The sequence below is a fragment of the Poeciliopsis prolifica genome, unplaced genomic scaffold, assembly GCF_027474105.1.
Source record: "Poeciliopsis prolifica strain line A6 unplaced genomic scaffold, Auburn_PproV2 SCAFFOLD006, whole genome shotgun sequence".
Lineage (NCBI taxonomy): Eukaryota > Metazoa > Chordata > Actinopteri > Cyprinodontiformes > Poeciliidae > Poeciliopsis > Poeciliopsis prolifica.
This window is the reverse complement of record NW_026562381.1, coordinates 18582259-18602214: the sequence shown is the minus strand read 5'-3', so window position 1 is coordinate 18602214 and position 19956 is coordinate 18582259. Positions and strand designations below refer to the sequence as shown.

The window sequence follows — 19956 nt, the reverse complement described above, 5'->3', positions numbered from 1 at the left end:
CACACACAGAGAAACACACAGAGAGAACACACACAGAGAGAAACACACACAGAGAGAAACACACACACACACACACAGAGAGAAACACACACACACACACACACAGAGAAACACACACAGAGAGAGAAACACACACAGAGAGAAACACACACAGAGAAACACACACACAGAGAAACACACACACACACACACACACACAGAGAAACACACACACACACACACACACACAGAAACACACACAGAGAGAAACACACAGAGAGAAACACACACACACACACACAGAGAAACACACACAGAGAGAGAAACACACACAGAGAGAAACACACACAGAGAGAAACACACACACACACACACACACAGAAACACACACAGAGAGAGAAACACACACAAAGAGAGAAACACACACAGAGAGAAACACACACAGAGAGAAACACACACAGAGAGAAACACACACAGAGAAACACACACAGAGAGAAACACACACAGAGAAACACACACACACACAGAGAACACACACACACACACACAGAGAGAAACACACACACACACACACAGAGAAACACACACAGAGAGAGAAACACACACAGAGAGAAACACACACAGAGAGAAACACACACAGAGAGAAACACACACACACACACACACACAGAGAAACACACACACACACACACAGAGAGAAACACACACACACACACACACACAGAGAGAAACACACACACACACACACACACAGAGAGAAACACACACACACACAGAGAAACACACACAGAGAGAAACACACACAGAGAGAAACACACACAGAGAGAAACACACACACAGAGAGAAACACACACACAGAGAGAAACACACACACAGAGAAACACACACAGAGAAACACACACACAGAGAAACACACACAGAGAGAACACACACACAGAGAAACACACACACAGAGAAACACACACAGAGAGAAACACACACACAGAGAGAAACACACACACAGAGAGAAACACACACACAGAGAGAAACACACACAGAGAGAAACACACACACAGAGAGAAACACACACAGAGAGAAACACACACACAGAGAAACACACACAGAGAGAAACACACACACAGAGAAACACACACAGAGAGAAACACACACAGAGAAACACACACACAGAGAAACACACACAGAGAGAAACACACACACAGAGAAACACACACACAGAGAAACACACACAGAGAGAAACACACACAGAGAGAAACACACACAGAGAGAAACACACACAGAGAGAAACACACACAGAGAGAAACACACAGAGAGAAACACACACACAGAGAGAAACACACACACAGAGAAACACACACAGAGAGAAACACACACACAGAGAAACACACACAGAGAGAAACACACACACAGAGAAACACACACACAGAGAAACACACACAGAGAGAAACACACACACAGAGAGAAACACACACACAGAGAGAAACACACACACAGAGAGAAACACACACACAGAGAGAAACACACACACAGAGAAACACACACAGAGAAACACACACACAGAGAAACACACACAGAGAGAAACACACACACAGAGAAACACACACAGAGAAACACACACAGAGAGAAACACACACACAGAGAGAAACACACACACAGAGAGAAACACACACACAGAGAGAAACACACACACAGAGAGAAAAACACACAGAGAAACACACACACAGAGAGAAACACACACACAGAGAAACACACACAGAGAGAAACACACACACAGAGAGAAACACACACAGAGAGAAACACACACAGAGAGAGAAACACACACAGAGAAACACACACACAGAGAGAAACACACACACAGAGAAACACACACAGAGAGAAACACACACACAGAGAGAAACACACACAGAGAGAAACACACACAGAGAGAAAACACACACACAGAGAGAAACACACACAGAGAAACACACACAGAGAGAAACACACACAGAGAGAAACACACACAGAGAGAAACACACACAGAGAGAAACACACACAGAGAGAAACACACACACAGAGAAACACACACACAGAGAAACACACACAGAGAGAAACACACACACAGAGAAACACACACACAGAGAAACACACACAGAGAGAAACACACACACAGAGAGAAACACACACACATCACTTCGGGTTCATTCAGGTTTTGTCTTGAAGCCCTGATGTAAAGGTGGTTTCCATGGTAACAGCCTCACCTTGAGCTTCATAGAGGTGAGTTAGTGCAACCAGGTGATCTGCAGAGAGACGGAGAAAAACGAGTCAAAGCAACGAAGACTGACGGGCAAAAACACGCAGAAAATAGAAGCAGGAATAAAATAACGATGATAATAACGATAATAATAATAATAATAACAATAATAATAACAATAATAATAATAATAATAACAATAATAATAATAATAATAATAATAATAATAATAATAATAATAACAATAATAATAGCTGTCGTCATGGTAACCAGATGCTGACTCATCAGTTATTAATGTTGTCCTGAGCTGATTGTTAATAATTAACCTGCAGGTCTCTGTCCGCCAGTAGGGGCGCTGCAGAGAGCAGACTCACCCTTGAAGTCCAGATGTTCCTCCAGCAGGCCGCAGTACTCCTCTTTGGTCAGCAGGGGGGGCAGTTCTGTGATCAGGAGGCCGACCTGCAAAGCCGGGTTCCGGTTCTGGACTACATAGAAACGGGTCTGGTTCATCTGTCGCAGGGAGAGCTGCAGCAACCGCAACAAGAGCAACCGTCAACCTTCACAGCCGAGATCTCAGCAACACAACCTGAAGCTCCATCCGACTCACTTTCCTGATCTCCTGCAGTTTATCCAACATCTTCTCCTGAGGACTCAGGGTTTGTCTCTGAACTGCAGGACACACATAGTTAGAGACACACAGTTAGAGACACAGTTAGACACACAGTTAGAGACACACAGTTAGAGACACACAGTTAGAGACACAGTTAGAGCCACACAGTTAGAGACACACAGTTAGAGACACACAGTTAGAGACACACAGTTAGAGACATACAGTTAGAGACACACAGTTAGAGACACACAGTTAGAGACACACAGTTAGAGACACAGTTAGAGACACAGTTAGAGACACAGTTAGACACACAGTTAGAGACACACATTTAGAGACACAGTTAGACACACAGTTAGACACACAGTTAGAGACACACAGTTAGAGACACACAGTTAGAGACACACACAGTTAGAGACACAGTTAGAGACACACAGTTAGAGACACACACAGTTAGAGACACACAGTTAGAGACATACAGTTAGAGACACACAGTTAGAGACACACACAGTTAGAGACACACAGTTAGAGACACACAGTTAGAGACACACAGTTAGAGACACAGTTAGAGACACAGTTAGAGACACACAGTTAGAGACACAGTTAGAGACACACATTTAGAGACACAGTTAGACACACAGTTAGAGACACACACAGTTAGAGACACACAGTTAGAGACATACAGTTAGAGACACACACAGTTAGAGACACACATTTAGAGACACAGTTAGACACACAGTTAGAGACACACAGTTAGAGACACACAGTTAGAGACACACAGTTAGAGACACACAGTTAGAGACACACAGTTAGAGACATACAGTTAGAGACACACAGTTAGAGACACACAGTTAGAGACACACAGTTAGACACACAGTTAGAGACACAGTTAGAGACACACAGTTAGAGACACAGTTAGAGACACAGTTAGAGACACACAGTTAGAGACATACAGTTAGAGACACACAGTTAGACACACAGTTAGAGACACAGTTAGAGACACACAGTTAGAGACATACAGTTAGAGACACACAGTTAGACACACAGTTAGAGACACAGTTAGAGACACACAGTTAGACACACAGTTAGAGACACAGTTAGAGACACACAGTTAGAGACACAGTTAGAGACACAGTTAGAGACACACAGTTAGAGACACACAGTTAGAGACACACAGTTAGAGACACAGTTAGAGACACAGTTAGAGACACAGTTAGAGACACACAGTTAGAGACACAGTTAGAGACACACAGTTAGAGACACACATTTAGAGACACAGTTAGACACACAGTTAGAGACACACAGTTAGAGACACACACAGTTAGAGACATACAGTTAGAGACACACACAGTTAGAGACACACATTTAGAGACACAGTTAGACACACAGTTAGAGACACAGTTAGAGACACACACAGTTAGAGACACACAGTTAGAGACACACAGTTAGAGACACACACAGTTAGAGACACACAGTTAGAGACATACAGTTAGAGACACACAGTTAGAGACACACAGTTAGAGACACACAGTTACACACACAGTTAGAGACACAGTTAGAGACACACAGTTAGAGACACAGTTAGAGACACAGTTAGAGACACACAGTTAGAGACACACAGTTAGAGACATACAGTTAGAGACACACAGTTAGAGACACACAGTTAGAGACACACAGTTAGACACACAGTTAGAGACACAGTTAGAGACACAGTTAGAGACACAGTTAGAGACACACAGTTAGAGACACACAGTTAGACACACAGTTAGAGACACAGTTAGAGACACACAGTTAGAGACACAGTTAGAGACACACAGTTAGAGACACAGTTAGAGACACAGTTAGAGACACACAGTTAGAGACACAGTTAGAGACACAGTTAGAGACACACAGTTAGAGACACACAGTTAGAGACACAGTTAGAGACACACAGTTAGAGACACACAGTTAGAGACACAGTTAGAGACACACAGTTAGAGACACAGTTAGAGACACACAGTTAGAGACACAGTTAGAGACACAGTTAGAGACACACAGTTAGAGACACACAGTTAGACACACAGTTAGAGACACAGTTAGAGACACACAGTTAGAGACACAGTTAGAGACACAGTTAGAGACACACAGTTAGAGACACACAGTTAGAGACATACAGTTAGAGACACACAGTTAGAGACACACAGTTAGAGACACACAGTTAGACACACAGTTAGAGACACAGTTAGAGACACAGTTAGAGACACAGTTAGAGACACACAGTTAGAGACACACAGTTAGAGACACACAGTTAGACACACAGTTAGAGACACAGTTAGAGACACACAGTTAGAGACACAGTTAGAGACACACAGTTAGAGACACAGTTAGAGACACAGTTAGAGACACACAGTTAGAGACACAGTTAGAGACACACAGTTAGAGACACACAGTTAGAGACACAGTTAGAGACACACAGTTAGAGACACAGTTAGAGACACACAGTTAGAGACACAGTTAGAGACACACAGTTAGAGACACAGTTAGAGACACACAGTTAGAGACACACAGTTAGAGACACACACAGTTAGAGACACACAGTTAGAGACACAGTTAGAGACACACAGTTAGAGACACACAGTTAGAGACATACAGTTAGAGACACACAGTTAGAGACACAGTTAGAGACACACAGTTAGAGACACAGTTAGACACACACAGTTAGAGACACACAGTTAGAGACATACAGTTAGAGACACACAGTTAGAGACACACACAGTTAGAGACATACACAGTTAGAGACACAGTTAGACACACAGTTAGAGACACACAGTTAGAGACACACAGTTAGAGACACACACAGTTAGAGACACAGTTAGAGACACACAGTTAGAGACACAGTTAGAGACACACAGTTAGAGACACAGTTAGAGACACACAGTTAGAGACATACAGTTAGAGACACAGTTAGAGACACACAGTTAGAGACACAGTTAGAGACACACAGTTAGAGACATACAGTTAGAGACACAGTTAGAGACACACAGTTAGAGACACAGTTAGAGACACACAGTTAGAGACACAGTTAGAGACACACAGTTAGAGACACACACAGTTAGAGACACACAGTTAGAGACACAGTTAGAGACACACAGTTAGAGACACACAGTTAGAGACATACAGTTAGAGACACACAGTTAGAGACACAGTTAGAGACACACAGTTAGAGACACAGTTAGACACACACAGTTAGAGACACACAGTTAGAGACATACAGTTAGAGACACACAGTTAGAGACACACACAGTTAGAGACATACAGTTAGACACACAGTTAGAGACACACACAGTTAGAGACACAGTTAGAGACACACAGTTAGAGACACACAGTTAGAGACACAGTTAGAGACACACAGTTAGAGACACACAGTTAGACACACAGTTAGACACACAGTTAGAGACACACAGTTAGAGACACAGTTAGAGACACACAGTTAGAGACACACACAGTTAGAGACACACAGTTAGAGACACACACAGTTAGAGACACACAGTTAGACACACAGTTAGACACACAGTTAGAGACACACAGTTAGAGACACACAGTTAGACACACAGTTAGACACACAGTTAGAGACACACAGTTAGAGACACAGTTAGAGACACAGTTAGAGACACACAGTTAGAGACACAGTTAGAGACACACAGTTAGACACACACAGTTAGACACACAGTTAGAGACACACAGTTAGAGACACAGTTAGAGACACAGTTAGAGACACACAGTTAGAGACACAGTTAGAGACACAGTTAGAGACACACAGTTAGAGACACACAGTTAGAGACACAGTTAGACACACAGTTAGAGACACAGTTAGAGACACACAGTTAGAGACACAGTTAGAGACACACAGTTAGAGACACACACAGTTAGAGACACACCCAGCTGCTCACCTTGCTTGCTGCTCATGCAGACTTCCTGCAGACTGAAGCTGGACGCGTCTTCGCCCTGAAACAGATCAATCAGCTGAAACGCCACCAATCAGCTCCTTCAGACTAGCCAGCAGTAATTAGCAAACAGCTGCTGAGCTCATTGTAGGAGCTGCTGCTCAGAGTAAAAACATGAAAGGGTTAAAGAGGAGCAATGTTGGGAATACTTCCTGGAGGCGGAGCTTCAGGAAGAGCAGGAGTTTTTAAAGAGACAGAGACCAGGTTACGTTTCATATATGCAGCATTTCAATGACAACTGAAGGCAACTTGGATCAAAATGGACAACATGTTGCATAAATTAATACAAGTAAAGATGATACAGGTAACAGCTCACCTGTCTGTCCAGCTGCAGCAGAGCGTCGCTCAGGACGGACGCCGCTGTGCTCGTCTCGGACACTTCCACTGACGCCACACTCCACCTGAAACGCAAGGCGTATCCATGGCAACCAGCCCTCAGGGGTCAAACAGGGTTCAGGATGACCCCACCTGCTCCATGCAGCGTGCACCTTGATGACATCATCACGCCGTAGCTTAGCCCTCAGCACCCTGGCGTCGCCGGCGTTCTGGAAGTCGCCGCTATGGTGACGCTGCACGGCGGCGCCGTTCTCCAGGTGGAAGTGATGAGGCTCGCCGGGCAGGTAGAAGGCCCTCAGCGCCGCCTCCTGCAGGACGGAGAGCAGCCGAGGTCAGAGGTCAGGCTAATGTCACCGACAGAAACAACATGGCTGCTCCCAGCATCAGGCTCACCACTTCCTCGTTCTTCACGCCTCGGCAGCTGGGAACCAATCGGAAGAAGCCGCGCCTCAACGCATCATCGCCGTCAAACACCTTGACGACCAGCTTACCTGAAACCACAGAGGAAGAGTGTGACCTTTCAACCCGACAGCCAGAGTCAGACTACTTCTGACCCCTGGATGCTGGAACCAGTTAAACCAGTAGAAGTCTGGCACTGGTGTGGTAACTGGTCTCACTGGTCTCTGGAGCTGCAGACTGGAGCTCTCTGGACGCAGCAGCTGCTGGTTCGGCTTCATCCCAGTTATCTGATGGAAACCACAGAAAGTCGAAACGTTCACAAACATCCCGAAGGTCAAAGGTCAACTGGAGCGGATCCATTAAAACCAGTTTATGAACAAACAGAGATGGAACTGGAACAAAACTTACATTTTATTTTAAATAGTCTGGACTGGTTAAAATTATACATTTAAATTGGAAATAAAATTCTTTCAAGACTTTTTTCTGGGAGATTTTTGCTGACTATTATTTTATGATGTTCATGGTTTTTATTTCAGAATAATTATTACTGAATTATATTTCCATTAAAATTTATAAACTAATTAACTTTTTATAAAGAAATAAGATGAATTTATGTAAATAAATACATTTATTGGATTATCATTACATTTTTTTTAATCCATTTGAATTTATTGCCAATTTTTATAGTTTTTTGTTTGTGTGGATTTTGATGTAATTCGTCACTTGATTCGTTATTTTCAGATAAAATTTTCTGGTGTTTCTGTGTCTCGGTTCTGATCCGCGGCGCTGCTGACAGGAAGCCATCTGAACGTTTGTGGCTTTTCTTCTATGGTTTCAGAAACATCACAGGAAGTGGTGGAACTCACTGATGACGTCATCAGGCCCCGCCCCCCGAGATCAACTGAACCCACATGGAGGCGACGCTCAGTGAGCGACTTGATTTGATTCAGAAACTATTTTCTGTTGCAAAGGTTGAGATTCTGGGGGCGAAAAAGATGGCGGAGAGAGCGGACGCGCTGTGATGAGCTCTGGGTAGCGAACTCCCAAAATAAATTATTAAACATCTTGGAAGTCCAGAAGAGACACCAAAAGGACCATATTCGTAAGTTAAAAATGACAATACTGAATTGAAACGTCCATTGATAACGGGAAAACAACTCTAAGCTAAAAGGAAAACAACGTGGATAATGGCTAACAGCAAAGCTAAGAAGGCCTTGATTACTCATGACTACTGTATGGATACTGATGCTAAAGGAACTAAAAACGCCTTAACATCGCCATGCAAACCTCCTGTACCGCAGAAGAAAACAAAAGGGGACGAGGAGATCAGTTCAGGCGCATCCAATACCAAAATTTGGAAGCAGTTGAGAATCTACAGAAAATGATGCTAAACTTTGGAGAAGAAATGAAACGAAACACGCTCTCCATTGCAGATATTGCTAAAGCAGTGGAGTTTAACAACGCCGAAATTCAGGACTGCAAAGATACAATCGTAAAACAGGAAGTTGAGATTACACAGCTTAAAACTATAAATGCCGAGCTGACAAAGAAGGTTCAGGAGATTGAAAGAAAAGCGGCAGAATCAGAGCGTTAAACGAAGATGGAATCTACGCATTAACGGATTAAAAGAGGAAAAGGAGGAAGACACAAGACAGAAAGTTGCGAATGTTGTTAAGCAGATCATGCCTCACTGGAAAGAGAAGATGGACTTTATTCTCGACACGGTACACCGCCTCGGCCCGACCAACACCAACCGCCCACGGCAGATTATTGTCCAGTTTACAGGTCGAATCTTCAGGGATGAACTCTGGAGATCCACTAAACAGCACCCCATCTGCAGGGAGCTCAACATCAGGGTCTCGGAGGACCTTAGCAAAGAAGACCGGGAGGCAAGATTGGCAGTATGGCCTAAAGTGGAACAAGCACGGAGAGCTGGGAAAAAGGCGATTTTCAAAGGTCCGTATGCCTTTATCGATGGACAACGAGTTGTTCCTTAAGATCACAATAGTTCTACATAACATGTCTGGCTTCAGATAATTTTTCTATGTTCAGGAGTTTTGCTACTTATAGTTCAATCCTTTTAAGGTAAACCCACTCGATTCTGTTCTACACTTTATCTTGTGTCGTTGATTTTTTTATGTTTAACTTGAAAAGTGAAATTTCGTTCATTTCTATAAATGCAAGGGGCCTAAGAGATCTAACTAAAAGGAAAAGTTTATTTTTATTTTGTAAAGGGCAAAATGCAAATTTAATTTTCTTACAAGAAACTCATTCTAAACAGGAAGATAATGTCTTTTGGTCTAAACAATGGGGAGATGAAGTTTATTTCTGTAATGGTTCTTCAAGATCAGCAGGGGTCGCTATTCTTCTTAAGAACTTTAAAGGTCAGATATTATCAATAAAATGGATGAATTTGGTCACTGGATATTTCTTACTATCTGTTTGGATAACATAATTCTTATTTTGTTAAACATATATGGTTATAACAACCAAACCCAAAACAAATTATTATTTGAGGAAATATCATTGAACTTAGATCACCTGAAATCACTTTATTCAACCAAAAATGTTATAATTGGTGGGGATCTCAATCTTGTTTATGATGAATTCCTTGATAGATGGCCCTCTAGACATAATTCAAGTTACCCTAACATAACTCTTAACAATTTTTGCAGTGAACAAAATCTGATTGACGTATGGCGACATTTAAATCCCAACTGTACTCAATTTTCATGGTTTAGCTCAAGTAGCAAATCAAGACTTGATTATTGGCTGGTATCTAACGAATTATTATCCAATAAAATCAACTCAGACATATCTGCTGCACCGTTGACTGACCATAGTCTTATTTCTTTACAAATGAAACCTCAAGACTGGAAATCAAATTCAAGTAAATATTGGAAATTTAATTGTAGTCTCCTTAAAAATGATACTTACTGTCAAAATATCAAAGATTTAATCCTAGATATTAAGAATTCTGATGAATTAAGTAGTCCGAGTCAAAAATGGGAATTCTTAAAATATAAAATCAGACAATTTTCTATCTTATTCAGTAAACAAATTAAAAAAGATATTCAAAGAAAAGAACTAGATATTATACAACAACTTAATTTATATTGCAATAAGTCCAATCCTTCAATAGAAGACAAACAAAAAATTCGAATTCTCCAACCCCAATTAGATGAAATGTATATCCAGAGGGCCAAAGGGGCTTTTATTAGATCAAGAGCGAGATGGATTGAAGAAGGAGAAAAAAACACGGCCTATTTTTGTAATCTGGAAAAAAAAAGACAACAACAGAACTCTATCAAATCCTTAATTATAAATGATATGGAAACTGACAATGAAGAATTAATATCAGCTGAAATTTTTAAATTCTATAACAAATTATATACCTCCAAGTTTTCAGAATCACATTCTAACAATTTTTTAAAACAAATTGAATCATTTATCCCTAAAATTGAGGATGACTACAAGAAAACATGTGACAAGCAAATTACAATAGAAGAACTTGATAAGGCTGTTAATCGTTTATCAATAAATAAAGCACCGGGTCCAGATGGACTTACGGGAAACTTTTATAAACACTTTTGGGACGACTTTAAAATGTTACTTCTTCATGTTTTTACAGATATCTTTAAAAATTACTCTATACCTACTACAATGAATCAAGGAATTATTATATGTATCCCCAAACCAGGTAAAGACCCTAGATTTATTGAAAATAGAAGACCTATTACACTCAGAAATTCTGATTATAAATTACTACTAACATACGTATTTACCATGCGTCTCCAAACAGGAATCTCAAACATTATTGCAGAAACACAATCTGGATTCTTAAAAGGAAGGTCAATCCACAACAATATCAGGCTGGTAAAGGACCTGATTGAATATAGAGACATAATCCAAGACGATGGCTTTCTTCTTTTTCTTGACTTTTATAAAGCCTTTGACTCGGTGGAACATCAATTCTTATTCTCAGTTCTTGAACATTTTGGTTTTGGAGCCAATTTTATTAACTTAATTAGAGGTTTATATCAAAACACTAATAGTTGTGTATTACTACCTAAAGGCACCACAGCCAGATTTAACATTAATGTTGGAATTCCTCAAGGGTGTCCATCCCCATATCTATTTAATTTAGTTGCAGAAATGTTAGCAATCTATCTTAAAAACTGTGCAGACATTGAGAAATTAGATGTTTTTGGTACAGAATTAATCATTAGCCAGTTAGCAGATGACACCACCGTTTTCTTAAAAAATGACAAACAGGTTCCAATTGTAATTGATAAAATAAAATTTTTCTCTGAGGCTTCGGATTAACACTAAATCTAAAAAAATGTGAACTTATAGCCATCCATGACACTCCCCTAAAAGAAATATCCAGCATTCCAATCAAATCTGAAATTAAATATTTGGGCACTATAATAACCAAAACCCAGGTAACAACTTTAAATATTGAAAACAAGGTTAAAAAATGTAAATCCAAACTTAACTCATGGCTCCAACGAGACCTCTCTATCTTAGGACGCATTTATCTTACGAAAATGGAAAGTTTATCAAGATTAATTTACTCAACCTATAGTACTGCAATCCCAAATAGTATAACTAAAACTATTAACCAAATGAACATGAACTTTATTTGGAGGAACAGGCCACACTACCTACGGAAAAGTCATATGGTGAAAGAAATCAAAGATGGCGGTCTGAAAGTAATTGACTTTGAAAGCCTTAACGGAACCCTTAAGATTAATTGGTTGAAATCCTGGGTTAAAAATTCTCAATATTTTGGTATTGCGTCCCTAATTATGTATTTAACAAAATTGGTGGTTTAAAACTTGTACTTCTAGCTGATTTCAATATTCATAAATTATCAATTAAACTATCAGAGTTCCATAAACAAGTATTACTATACTGGAAAATGCTCTATGTACATAACTACTCGCCACACTCTATCATATGGAATAACAGATTCATATTACATCGCGGTAAATCCTTATTTTACAAGGATTGGATGAAGAAGAATATTTGGTCCATTATACACTTAATGGATGCTAAAGGTTGCATGTTAAACTATGAACAACTATGTGAACAATATCAATTCTTCCCCCCAAGAGCTGAATTTACCAAATTAGTCAATGCCTTTCCGAACCAATTTATTAACCAAGTTAAAAATTTGATAACATATAATCCGATTACCCCACAATTACCCGATTTATTTATTAATGGAATCTCATTCACTGACCAAAAGTTTGATAACCACACAATTAGAAACTGTCTAAACAATACTTTGTTCCCTGGGAAAATAAATAGAAATAACATTCTTTGCAAGTTTGATATAAATCAATTGAGAGGTTAAGATCCCTTTATCTTAAACTCCCTATTCAACCTAAAGCTAAAGAAACACACTTTAAAATTTTAAATGCAATTTACCCTTCAAAAGAATTATTAAAAAATCGATTTAATATTGATGACAATAAGTGCTCCTTTTGTGAACGAGATATTGAAACGATTGACCACATCTTCTATGAATGCAACCAAACCAAAACATTTTGGATTTGCTTAGAAAGATGGATCAGTTCCAAATTCACACTTCCTGAATCTATTTCTAGAGATATGGTAACTTTTGGAGTATTATTAATAAACAAAACTATGGAACTTTGTTGTAACTTAATATTTTGTTTGGCAAAATTCTTTATTCATAAACAAAGAGTGCTGAGATCATCCCCAGTCTTTAACATCTTTTTATCTGAATTTCAGTTATATATGAAAGCTTTGAATTGTATTGACTCTTATGAATCCCTGACTGAAATATTAATGGAATTGCCCACTGATGTATATTAATCCTAATTTATGAATCCCCTTGCTGCCTTTGTTAGTTACTGTTACTATTACTAATTGTTATACTAATCTCTTATTGTCAATGTTACTTTATATTTCCACTTTAAATATGCCTCTACTAGATATGTCTTATACAGAATTGCACTAATGTAATTGCCTTATTTGTTTGTAATTACCTTGTTTAAAAAAAAAAAAAAATTGTTCATGTAATATTATGGGGATGTACTGTCTATGTATATAACCCCTGCTGGAAGTCATTATTGTATTTGTATTGTTTTGTCTTCTGTTTCTCAATAAAGATTCATTAAAAAAAAAAAAAAAAAAAAAAAAAAAAAAAAAGGTTGAGATTCTGTTTAAACCTTGAATGGAAACAAATTGAAGATTCATTTAAAACAATTCTAAACGGTTTTATCTGCATCAGTTTTATTGGAACAGAAACTGATTTATGCAGTTAAATGACTATTGACAGGTTAGCTTAGCTTCACGGCTTCTAAAAACAACAGCAACAAAGAAAACATAGTAATTAAGCAAATTAGTCTTTTTTCCAAGTAAGATTAAGATGATTTGCTTTTTAAATTAAGATTAAAGTTAATGTTTTGGTATTAATTCAGCAGACTAATACAGGAAGTAATCCCCCTCACCGCGGTCCTGGCTGCCGCTCTCGGCGATCCGGTAGCACTGCATCTTGCTGAAGTTCCTGGACTGGAGTCGGACGCACGGCGGTGGCAGTATCATGCTGCGGAGCCGCCCCAGGCCGCACTCTGCCGGGAGGCGGTGGCAGCAGGACGCGTGGCTCTGCAGGGGGGACAGAGGACAGCGTTTGGACCGCGGCGGTTCTGGTGCGGCGGGTTCTAGAGCAGCTGGACTCACCGTGACGCCGCACCACTCGCACCTCAACCCGGACAGAACCTCAGAGGAACCGCAGGAGCGGCGGCAGAACTCGCAGCGCGCCGACGCCGGGTCGCCCTCCCTCCAATGGTGCTGCAGCGACTCCTGTGGGTCAGAACCAGAACCAGAACATCACTGCTACAGGCAGCAGAACCAGGGCCCAGTCATTAGTTCTCACCTAAAAACATAAATAGTTTTTAATTGTATTTATTGCAGATCAAAACGGCGAGTTCGTTTTCATCCAGAATAAAAATAAGATTCATTAGATATGAAGCACTGATCAATACATTTGATGTATTGATGGTTTTAATGAAGACAAGATGTGAAGTTTGTTCTGAAATCATCGACTGAATAATGTTTTAGGACTTTTTATTTTGGTGTTTTGATATAACAAAGAACTTTGAGCTGCTGTGAACTTTCTATAAAAAGTAAACCACTGATTAAAACTTGCTACATTAAAAGACAAATATCTAGTTTTTAAATGTTTTTATGTTCAGACTGGAGTCGTTTGCATGGCGGCGGCAGCATCATGCTGCGGAGCCGCCCCAGGATGAAGCACGACAGAATCCGCCATCACAACCCGTCTGATTCAACAGCAAACAGCTGGCGGAGCCTGGCTGCAGGAAAACTAGCTGCTGTGAACGTAAAGCTGCTGAAAGCTGCAGCAGGAAACTCCAACAAACACACCAAATATTTTACAGATGTTTGAAAACTTTCGCTGTCCTGACATAAGACAGATCATTTCTGAAAAAGAGAATGGATCTCCTGGTCTCTGTGTTCTGCACATTTACTCAGCTCAGTCAGAACCAACCAATCAGAACCAGCAATACTCAGCTAGCCAATCAGTTTGAAACACCAGTAAGACAGAAACTGGTTATTGCTCCCAATCACCTGTACCACAATATCCACCAGAAAACTGGATCCTTCCTAAAATCAAAGGTAAAAACTCCACATTTGATTCATCATCAGGCTTCGACTCACATCAAAGCCGTTTCCTGTTTCTTTCATTTAAGATACTTTTCTGAAATCAGAGCGATGGTCTCCAGAGCTGATCTGGAGCTGATCTGGAGCTGATCTGGAGCTGATCTGGAGCTGATCTGGAGCTGAGGCTGGAGCTGATCTGGAGCTGAGGCTGGATGATAACTGGAACTCGTGTCCTGAGCCTCAGTCCTTCCTGTCTCTCCTCCGGCTCCCGACTGATTCCTTTAAAGCTCCCAGGCTCCTGCTGGTTATCTCTGCAGGTTTTAACTAAACTTTCTGCTTCGTTCTCAGACTCTGAATCTCCTGGTTGCTCCACGGACACGGTTAAAAACCAAAAGGCCCCGGGCCCTTTAGTCGGTGGCCCCCAGGCTGCAGAACAGCTGTGGCTCTGTTTTCTGACTCTGGAGGTTTTTAAAAAGCAACAAAAAACATTTTTATTTTCTCAGGCTTTTATCTCTGGATTTTATTATTGCTTCTGTTGGTTTTATATTTAATAGGGTTTCAAGGTTGATTTCTGTCATACGGCGCTTTGTGATTTTATGTCTGTGAAAAGTTTTATCAATAAACTTTGCTTACTTACTAACCTTACTGTTAGATATTATTTCACTGGTCGCAGGTTTTTCACTCATTTTGACTGAATAGCTGCTGTTTCATGCCTGCAAGTATTTTGCATGTTTTATGTCTAAATTATGTGAATTTGCTGCCAGATCATTTTTTAATTTTTCCGGATCACATAGTATCATTTATACCTAAAGCCAAAAATTAACAGCCAATCCAGGTGATGGTCAGTGATCGGCCTCATGAATGGTTGGTACCGGAACCTGATTGGAGCGTCCCGAGTATCATTAATATTTGATTTTTTGTTCTGGAAAGCAGGGCCACAAATCTCCAGTAATGTTTAAATCAAAAACAGATTTAATCGCGCCTGATAATTAAGAGTCTTGCTATGCAGCTGGAGTTTGGACATCACTGAACAAGTTCAGGGGCGGAGCCAGGAGGTGGCCATGGGGCCCCAGCCCCACTCAGAAAAAACTTTAAGACCCCAGTTCTGTCACGGTTCTGTTTTACCTGCTGCAGGTTCTGGTCCAGGTGGCAGCAGCGACAGTCTGCGCAGCTGAAGGGGACGCAGTCGACGTGGACATGTAGCTCACACACTGGAAGACAGGAAGTAGTTTATCAGAGGCAGGCGGCGTGAGGACGGCGGAGACAGAGCGGCCGTCAGAGCCGCACAGAGAGGAAGATCTAATCTCTCCTTTCATTTCTTCAACTGATCTTTCAGTAAATATAGATGACGGTCCAGATATCTGGCCTCGTCAAAGGCCGGCTGTTGGAGACCAGGTCGTCTGCACAAACATTTCCCAGCATGATGTTAATCATCTCAGACCAGCAGCATCGCTGCTCTTAATTCCCATTAGAGCTCTGAAGTCACCATACTGGTTGTACCAGCAGGTGGAACTGGTCTGACTGGTGGTGATGCTTCAGGCTGAACTGGTCCCACCTTCACAGCGCAGCGCCGTGCTTCCCTCCGTCTGCTTCCTGCACACGCAGCAGAAACGTTTCTTCTGACCGGCCGGGCCGAAGCAGTGAGCTACTGGCACCTGCAGGAGGCAGCAGACAGAGACCTGTAACACTCGCTCCTGATTGGCTGGTTTAATATCAGCTGAGAAAACAAGAAGCAGCTTTTCATGACCATTTCATTCATTATCAGAAGTAGACTAACAGATCTCAGACACATCAGGCGCTGAGCTACAGGACTTTCTGATCTCCATCAGAACCTCAGGGGCAACCAGGAGCCACGCTAAGTCGCTAAACACATAAACAAGACAGCTGAAGCTAATGCTAAACACATAAAAGAATTAGTGGAAGCTAACCCCAAACCAATATCACAACAACAGCTTAGCAGAAGCTAACATTAAATCTGTTAATACATAAAAATAATTGGTGGAAAATAACTAATCAGCTAAATACATTTTAAAAAATGGAGGAAGTTATCATTAAATTGTCAAGCACATTAAAATGTTAGCAGAAGCTAATGCTAATGATTAAGAGAACAGTTGTGCCACCGCAAACAGAAACTTAGGTTCACTAACCACTAACAGCTGGATGTCGCTAGACATCAACTTCAACTATGCTAACACTGACCTTCAACACTGACCTGCTAAACACATTAGAAAATTAGCCTAAGCTAATGCTAACCATCAAAACGACGGCCTGTGTCTCACATCTTCATCTCATCAGGTTTTAATTTTATGACTTTAAAGTTGTCTGAAGACATTGACCAAAGTGGAAAACATGATGTGAATAAAGTTCATCATGAAAACAGAACATTTATCAGTGATAGTTGGTCTTAAAGGCTCAAACATGGCGGCCATTTTGAAGGTGAGATATGAAAAGCGTTCTGAGACTGATTTCTGTGCTGCTCTGGAGACTCACCTGAACCTGAGACGGAGCCATGCAGGCGCACGCCGTCCGCAGCGTCTTCAGGCATTTCTCATGACACATGAAGTTACACACTGAGGAGGAGGAGGAGGAGATGAAGGTCAGGGTGAAGCATGGAGGAATGCTGCAGTGAACCATTCCTGAATGCTCATTTCATTTGGAATAACATTATTTTTTCTTGTCCTGGGTTCAAATCCCAGCTCTGTTAGTCTGACTAGTAAATATTTCACTTTCCTCTCTCTGCAGCCTGAATGAAGCTTTTCCTTCCGTCTAACTTTCTGGCATCATGGCTGTTCTCCAGTCAGAGTTCAGTTCATCAGAATCAGAAGGGAACGGCGACCCTTCAGAGGTCACGACCCTTCTGACAGTGCCAGTGGGCTCTGGTTTCCATGGTGACGCGAGGCTGTCAGCTCTGGATGGATTTGAATTTCAGTTTCAATGTTTTTGTTGAGAGAAATATGCAAATATTGGATATAAATAGAGCAGATCTGGGTTCTGGGAAGAACCGGAACCGGTCGGATCAGGAACACAGCAGCCTGAGGAGGACTGCACTGGACGGTACCTTCCCCTTTAACAGACTGCTGGTTCTACCCGAACTGGACTCCTGAATCGGCCTCTGTCCCATTTGCTCCTAACAAGGAAGCTGGGGTCAGAGGTCACCATACAGCACTTTCAGCTGTTCACAGAAGATCAGCTGGCTGAAAGGTTAACAATGCATCCGGTTCTCTCTCCGACCCACAGAACCATCCGGATCAGAACCGGCCTCTGATTACATCATGGCGGCAGATGAAACCCTCGATGACATCACAGCTCTCCTACCTATCTACGTGATTCTCCAGGACACACACGCACGCGCGCACGCACACACACGCACGCGCGCACGCACGCACACACACACACACGCGCACACACGCACGCACGCACACACACACACACGCAGCATCCCCACTCGGCTCCTGTTGCCAAGCCAACTACTCGACTGCAGCTCCGAACTGATGGAGACGACGGACAGACACGGAGGAAGGAAGGAAACCCTCTGACCCTTTGCCCTCGGTTGTGTCTGACAGGCTGATCCATTAGATCGGGCTGCTCGGTTCGGTCCTCCAGAACTCCCGCCCTGCAACTTTTAGATGCATCATGACTCCAACAGCGCGGATGAAATGGCTGGACTCCCTCACCAGCAGCCACTCGTTGGACTCAGGTGTGTTGGAGCAGAGATGCCTCAGAAAGCTGCAGGTGTGTCTGGAGGACCGGACCTGCATGAGAGCCAGTCTCCCAGGCCGGGTCTTACCTTCGCACAGGAAGCCGATGAGACCCCAGACGAAGTCGCTGCAGCAGTGGCAGAAGGTCGGCTTGGTGAGGGTGACTTTCCTGAAGCAGTGGCCCAGCGTGCTCTGCTGCGTCCGCCTCTTCGACTCGCAGCCCGGACTCGCAGCCCGGCAGCTGGACTCGGCCATGTCCGTAAACACCGTTTACACCACACGGTGTCCAGTAAACTGACTTCTGAGGTAGAAAGGTCGTCGGTCCAATGGACGCTCAGCCCCGTAGTGAGCTCATCCCAGCGGGCCGGACGCGGCGGCAGCCCGGGGACGGAGCGCTCTGGTCTCCCCTCCTCCTTCCGAACCTAATCCAGGTCCAGAACTCAAAAATTTAACAACTCAGGCTTATGCTGATCACGGGTCTGTTGTCTCCAGATAAAGAAATATCCACCAACGTAAAGCAGGGCGGTTTTAATCCAGAGGGAAACAACCAGCCGCCTGTTTCCCAGCAGCTCTCCCCGCCGAGCAGGAGCCGTCCGGGCGGGGACGGCGGTGCCAGCCGGCGGCGCCGCCCGCAGCCTCCCGGACTCGGCGCTCAGCGGCCGGGATGAATAAAAGAGGACATCTCGATCCGACCAACCTGAAGACAGCGGGGCTCTGCGGAGGAACGGAGCCTCTGGACCCCGCGTCTCCAGTCAGAGCCGTGAGGCTGGCAGCGGGAAACCAGCCGGAATAGAACCGGAAGAAAGAGTCGAAGCCCGGGAGAAGCAGCAGAGAGTCCCCGGGGAGCCGGAGGTGCTTCAACAAGTGGTCCGTCCGTCCGCGGAGGCTCCTTTCATTCTGCTGCTGCTTCCTTTTCAGAAGCTGCTTCTTCTTCCGCGTCTGAGTCTCCGACACTGATTTACTCCTCCTCCTCAGCTTCATCATCTCCTCTTTCTCCTCCTCTTCCGCAGCTTCCAGAACATCAAAATATAAAATCTTTTATTGATCCCAAAGTAAAATTAAATGCTGTAT

At 42.4% G+C, this 19956-nt stretch overlaps 1 protein-coding gene across 1 annotated transcript in view; it reads right to left on the bottom strand.

Moving 5' to 3' along the window:
• LOC129360613 (diacylglycerol kinase theta-like) overlaps positions 1–19687 on the bottom strand; it is a 26443-nt gene extending 6756 nt beyond the window's left edge. Inside the window, 14 exon segments of the mRNA XM_055030942.1 lie at positions 2214–2252; positions 2581–2731; positions 2814–2875; positions 6743–6797; positions 7113–7197; positions 7265–7440; positions 7526–7623; positions 7750–7818; positions 14017–14170; positions 14246–14368; positions 16313–16398; positions 16743–16842; positions 17678–17757; positions 18975–19687. Coding sequence (XP_054886917.1) covers positions 2214–2252; positions 2581–2731; positions 2814–2875; positions 6743–6797; positions 7113–7197; positions 7265–7440; positions 7526–7623; positions 7750–7818; positions 14017–14170; positions 14246–14368; positions 16313–16398; positions 16743–16842; positions 17678–17757; positions 18975–19140 — 1444 coding nt within the window. The 5' untranslated portion in view covers positions 19141–19687.
• Between the last annotated feature and the right edge of the window lie 269 nt (positions 19688–19956).